The following is a 6,273-nucleotide window of genomic DNA, read 5'->3' on the forward strand; positions in this document are numbered from 1 at the left end:
AAAAAAAAAAAAAAAAAAAAGAATACATAAGAATAAATTTAGCAAAAGGAGTATAAGATTTGTAGAATGAAAACTATAAAACACTGCTGAAAGAAATAATGGCAGTTATAAATGAGGGTGGCACCATATACCAAGGGTGGCGGGTTCGAACCTGGCCCTGGCCAAATTGCAACCAAAAAAAAATAGCTGGGTGTTGTGGGTGCCTGTAGTCTCAGCTACTTGGGAGGCTGAGGCAAGAGGATCACCTAAGCCCAAGAGCTGGAGGTTGCTGTGAGCTGTGATGCCATAGCACTGTACTGAAGGCAACAAAGTGAAATTCTGTCTCTAAAAAAAAAAGTTATAAAATGAATGGAGATATACTCCATATTTATGAATTGGAAGGTTTAGTGTTGTTAATCAGTAACAAGTATTGGTAGGAAGGTCCAGAAACTGGAACCTTAATTGCTAAAACCTACGTTGCTGGTGGGAAAATAAAATGGTCTGGAGACAGGTTGTGTGGGGTGCAGCACTGGGGAGATGTTAGTGAAAGGATACAAAATTTCAGACAACAAGGAATAAGTTTAAGATATTTATTTATTTGTAGACAGTCTCAAGCTGTTGCCTTGGGTAGAGTGCTGTGGCATCATACCTCACAGCAACCTCCAAATTGGCTCAAGCGATCCTCTTGTCTCAGTATTTCTATTTTTAGTAGAGATGAGATCTTGATTTTGCTCAGGCTGGTCTCGAACTTGTGCGCTCGAGCAATCCACCCACCTCTGCCTCCAAGAGTGCTAGGATTACAGGCGTGAGCCACCGCACCCGGCCTCAGGATACTCATATTGTACAATTTGGTGGCTATAGTTAATACCAATTTATTGTATTCTTGAAATTTGCTAAGAGTAGATTTTATTGTTCTCACCATAAATAAATGGTAAGTGTATGTGGCAATAGATATTACTTACCTTGATTTAGCTATTCTACAATGTATACATATTTTATTTTATTTTATTTTATTTTTTGAGACAGAGCCTCAAGCTATCCCCCTGGGTAGAGTACTGTGGCATCACAGCTCACAGCAACCTCCAACTCCTGGGCTTAAGCAAGTCTCCTGCCTCTGCCTCCCAAGAAGCTGAGACCACAGGCGCCCAACACAACGCCCGGCTATTTTTTGGTTGCAGCCGCCATTGTTGTTTGGTGGGTCTGGGCTGGATTCGAACTCGCCACCTTAGGTGTATGTGGCTGGCGCCTTAGCCACTTGAGCCACAGGTGCCAAGCCACATATTTTAAAACATCATGATGCACACCATAAATATGTATAATTTTTATCAATCAATAAACAAAGTAAAAAACATTGTTACATATAAGGTCAAAGTATAAAAGCAGTGTTCCTATATCATAAGAAACAATTTAAATTTTAAAAGTATATGAGTTTTTGTAATAAAAAAATTTAGCTGGGGCTGGTTGCAGTGGCTCATGCCTATAATCCTAGCTTTCTGGAAGGTGGAAGTGGGTGGATTGCTTGAGCTCCAGAGTTTGATACCAGCTTGAGGTAAGAGTGAGTCTCCATCTCAACCATGTGTGGTGGCAGACACCTATAGTCCCAACTACTCAGGAGGCTGAGGCATGAGAATCACTTGAGCCCATGAGTTTCAGGTTGCTGTGAGCTGTGACACCATGGTACTCTACTGAGGGCAACAAAGTGAGATTCTGTCTCAAAAAAAAAAAAAGAGAAAAGATATCGTATACTTGCAATAAAAGTAGGATACAACAGAGGAGAAAAATAGATGAGGTGCTTCTAAGGCACTGATGCTGTTCTACTTGTTAACATGGGTAATCAGTCATATGTGTTCATTTTTCTTTAAACTCTACATATGTTTTATCTATGTTCTTTTCTTTAGGCATGACGTGGTTCATGATTTTAAAAATAACAAAAAAGGAAGTGAGAAGTAAAAATAGACACGGAATAAAAACCTACCAGAAAAACCCAGGTAGATTTGAAAGAGCCAAATAGAATTTAAAGAAAAATAAATACATCTGTGAAAATTTTAAAAACTTAGGATGTGGCAAATAGCAGGTTAGACACAGCTTCAAAAAATAGATTAGAAGATAGATATTGAAAAGTAAGTTACCAAAAATACAACATAGAAATGAAGGGATACAAAATATGAAAGAACAGTTATGAAACTGGGAGAATAAAATATGAATGTTTTCAACATTTATTTGGAGCTCTATAAGAACAGAAAATAGGCTTGGCGCCTATAGCTCAACCGGCTAGGGCACCAGCCACATACACCTAAGGTGGCGGGTTCGAATCCCCAGCCCGGACCCGCCAAACAACAATGACGGCTGCAACCAAAAAATAGCCGGGCGTTGTGGCGGGCGCCTGTGGTCCCAGCTACTTGGGAGGTGGAGGCAGGAGACTCGCTTGAGCCCAGGACTTGGAGGTTGCTGTGAGCTGTAATGCCATGGCACTCTACCCAGGGGGACAGCTTGAGGCTCTGTCTCAAAAAAAAAAAAAAAAAAAAGAACAGAAAATAAATGGATAAAAGGCAATATTGGAATAATTATAGAATTTTCTAGATTATATGAATCTAAAGTTTTGGAAAATAAAATTAATCCCAATAAAGATAAATCAAAAGGAATCCATATTTACATATATATGCATTATTTGTGAATCTGCAGTATTTCAAAGAAAAAGAGTATGGTGATACGCCCACCTGTAGTCCCAGCTACTAAGGAAAATGAAGCAGGACAATCACTTGAGCACAGGTGTTTACTGCTGCAGAGAGCTATAATTGTGCGTCTGCACTCCAGCCTGGGTAACAGCGAGTCCTTATCTCTTAAAACAACTTATCCAAGTACCAGGCTAATAGCAGACTTACAAGTAATAACAAAAGAAGCTACAACTCAGTGGGATATTATCCTCCATATTAAGAAAGAAATAACTATTGACTGAGGTTACATGCTCAGCTAAACTTTTATTCAAAAAGAAGAGTGAGATTAAGATTTTTCAGAACAATAAAAAGTGAGAGAGTTTACCTCAACAAAGTCTTACTTGACAAAATTCTGAAAGGGCTAGGCATGGTGTCTCACATCTGTATCCTAGTACTCTGGGAGGCTAAGGCAGGTGGATTGCTTGAGCTCAGGAGTTTCAGAATAGCCTGAGCAAGAGACTCCATCTCTAAAAATAGCCAGTGGCTGTAGTGGCCCGTGGTTGTAGTCCCAGCTATTTGGGAGACTGAGGCAAGAGGGTGCTTGAGCCCAAGAGTTTCAGGTTGCTATAACCTGATACCAGGTCATTCTTCCAGGGGCGACAAGGTGAGACTCTGTCTCAAAAAAAAAATTCAGTAAGAAGAAAGAGACAAGGCATGGTAGCTCATGCCTGTAATCCTAGCACTCTGGGCCTCTGAGGAGTGTCGCTTGATCTCAGGAGTTTGAAACCAGCCTGAGAAAGAGTGAAGCTCCGTCTCTACTAAAAATAAAAAAATTAGCCAGGTGTTGTGGCAGGTGTCTGTATTCCCAGCTACTCCTGGGGTTTAGGCAGGAGAATCATTTCAGCCCACGAGTTTCAGGTTGCTGTGAACTGAGCTGATTCAACAGAGTTAGACTTTTACCTCTACAAAAAAAAGAAGAGAATGATCTAAAAAGAAAGATTGGCAATGAAAGAAGGAATGGTGAGCAAAAAAAAAAAAAAAAAAAAAATGTTAACCACATAAAGTAAATTAAAATATACATTGAATATAAATTCTATTTTTTTACGGTAACTATTGGAAGTTGTACAGCGTTTTCTTTTAGTACTCATGTTTTCATTCTACTTTTCTCATAGAATTATATCCTGCTATATTTTATGCATTATTGGTCATTCTTATCTGCAACAAAAATACAATGTGTATATAAACTGACATTAATAAATTATTTCCTGTGACCACAGGCCAATAAATGTTTGATTTTTTTCCTCTGGGTTTAATTATCATTACAATATTATTAGTTTACAGTTGATCAAAACAACATGTATTATTTTAAATACTACTAACATAAAAGTAAATTTTATTGGAAAGATGTCTCTTTTTTTGAAGTTTCAAATGTTTTTTAATTGACATGTAATTGTGTATATTTATCAGATATGATGTTGCGTATAAAAATGTATGTTGTATAATGATCAGATCAGGGTGTTTAGCATGACCATCACCTTATGCATTTATTATTTGTTTATGGTGAGGATATGCAAAAGTCACTCTTCTCAACTTATTCTTCCTAATTGTCACTTTTTACCTGTTGACCAACCTTTCCTCATCCTCCTAAATTCTATTCTTTTTTTTTTTTTTTTCGAGACAGAGTCTCACTATGTTGCCCTGGTAGTGTCATAGCTCACAGCAACCTCAACCTCTTGGGCTTGAGCAATTCTCTTGCCTCAGCCTCCCAAGTAGCTGGGACTATAGGTGCCTGCCACAACGCCTGGCTATTTTTTTGTTGCAGTTGTTTAGTTGGCCTGGGGCCAGGTTCAAACCACCTGAATAGGTTCACCACCCTTGGTGTATGTGGCTGGCACTGTAACCACTGTGCTACAGGCGCCAAGCCCTAAATTCTATTTTCAAGAGCACAAATAAAATACACCTGTCACTAAACCACTATATTTATAATTAAGTCTTGGTTTTATGTTTTGGTTTCTTCTATAGGTGTACAGAAGATGGGTGTCCACATAAGAAGTTTTTCCACACGCGTTTTCTCATGCGAATGAGATTAACACCAGATTGTTCAAAAATGTTGATTTCAACATCCTCTGGCTATCTCTTAATTTTACATGATCTGGACTTAACCAAGTCTTTAGAAGTAGGTAGCTATCCCATTTTGAGAGCAAGAAGAACTACATCAAGTTCAGGTAAGCTTTTTTTTTTTTCATTAAAAAAGATTTTTCTCAAGAATCTCAGACATAGTATGTTTTATGTTTCTCTTCTGAAAATGATAGCAGGAAAAAGGGAAGAACATTAGAAGACATTCTATAGAAAGCTCAATGATAGCATTTTTCCCAAGCAAGTATAATGATCTGTATGCATCTTTGATATAGCATTAGTTTGTGGCTCCATATATCACAAATAGTCTAGGTAGAAAGAATAACTGCTAACTTGAAAAGTATTTTCTTTTACTTTTCTGCTAATGAGGATCATTGATCAGTACTTAAGAGTTATAACTGTGCCAAAACTTAAGTGATAGCTCGAAGTAATATCAGTCTTCTTTTTTTTTTTTTGAGGCAGTGTTGCCCTTGGTAGAGTAATGTGGCATCATAGCTCCCAGCAGCCTCAAACTCTTGGGCTTAAGGGATTCTCTTGCTTCAGCCTCCCAAGTAGCTGGGACTATAGGTGCCCGCCACAATGCCTGGCTATTTTGTTGTTGCAGTTGTCATTGTTGATTAGCTGGCCCAGGCCGGTTTTGAACCCGCCAGCCTTGATGTATATGGCCAACACCCTACCCACTGAGCTATGGGCGTCGCCAACCTCAAACTCTTGGGCTCAGCCTCCTGAGTAGCTGGGACTACAGGTGCCTGCCACAATTCCTGGCTGTTTTTTAGAGATGGAGTCTTGTACTTGCTCAGGCTGGTCTTGAGCCTCTGAGCTTAGGCAATCTACCTACCTCAGACTCCCATAGTGCTAGGATTATAGGTGTGAACCCCTGTGCCTGGACTTCTTTCTTTTTGTAAGGCAAATATGCTGAACCTGAACTTCTTCCTTTTTTTATGGCAAGCATAAACAAAGTTTATTGAGTAAGAGATAGAATTGCAGAGTAAGAAGTTTTATGAAGCAAGATGTATTCACCAAAGAGAGCAAATGGCCTCCATTGCCAAGGCAAGTAGGCAGAGAGGCCAGTATCAGTCATCTTAAGTCCTTCTGGAATCCCTCAGAGCTTTTAAGTTATAACCAATATAGAATTTTAATTTTAAGGGTGTACTGTATCCTAAACTTCCAGATGTCCAGACACAAGTAACTGGTACCATCTTATCTCAGTGACCCCACCCACCTTCTTGGTAAAGTCCTGTCTCTTCTCTCATTGCTGATTCTGTTAGACTTAAGTGAATTTGGGGGTTAGAAAAACTTAAGGATTATATTGTATTATTATTATATGATTTTAAAAAACTACTTTTGAGAAAGTCAGGAATAATCTAGGGACATACCTGTTATTTATAATATTGTGCTTATGGGCTCTGTGCCTGTGGCTCAAACAGCTAAGGCGCCAGCCACATACACCTGAGCTGGCCCGGGCCCACCAAACAACAATTATGGCTGTAACCAAAAAATAGCC

At 39.0% G+C, this 6,273-nt stretch overlaps 1 protein-coding gene across 1 annotated transcript in view; it reads left to right on the forward strand.

Annotated features, from left to right (window-relative positions):
• DCAF10 (DDB1 and CUL4 associated factor 10) overlaps positions 1-6,273 on the forward strand; it is a 64,132-nt gene that overhangs the window by 49,071 nt on the left and 8,788 nt on the right. The window contains exon 4 of the mRNA XM_003785149.3: positions 4,656-4,858. Within this exon, the coding sequence (XP_003785197.1) occupies positions 4,656-4,858 (203 nt within the window). The remainder of the gene's footprint in view (positions 1-4,655; positions 4,859-6,273) is intronic.

The sequence above is a fragment of the Otolemur garnettii genome, unplaced genomic scaffold, assembly GCF_000181295.1.
Source record: "Otolemur garnettii isolate 467f Iridium unplaced genomic scaffold, OtoGar3 scaffold00014, whole genome shotgun sequence".
Classification (NCBI taxonomy): domain Eukaryota; kingdom Metazoa; phylum Chordata; class Mammalia; order Primates; family Galagidae; genus Otolemur; species Otolemur garnettii.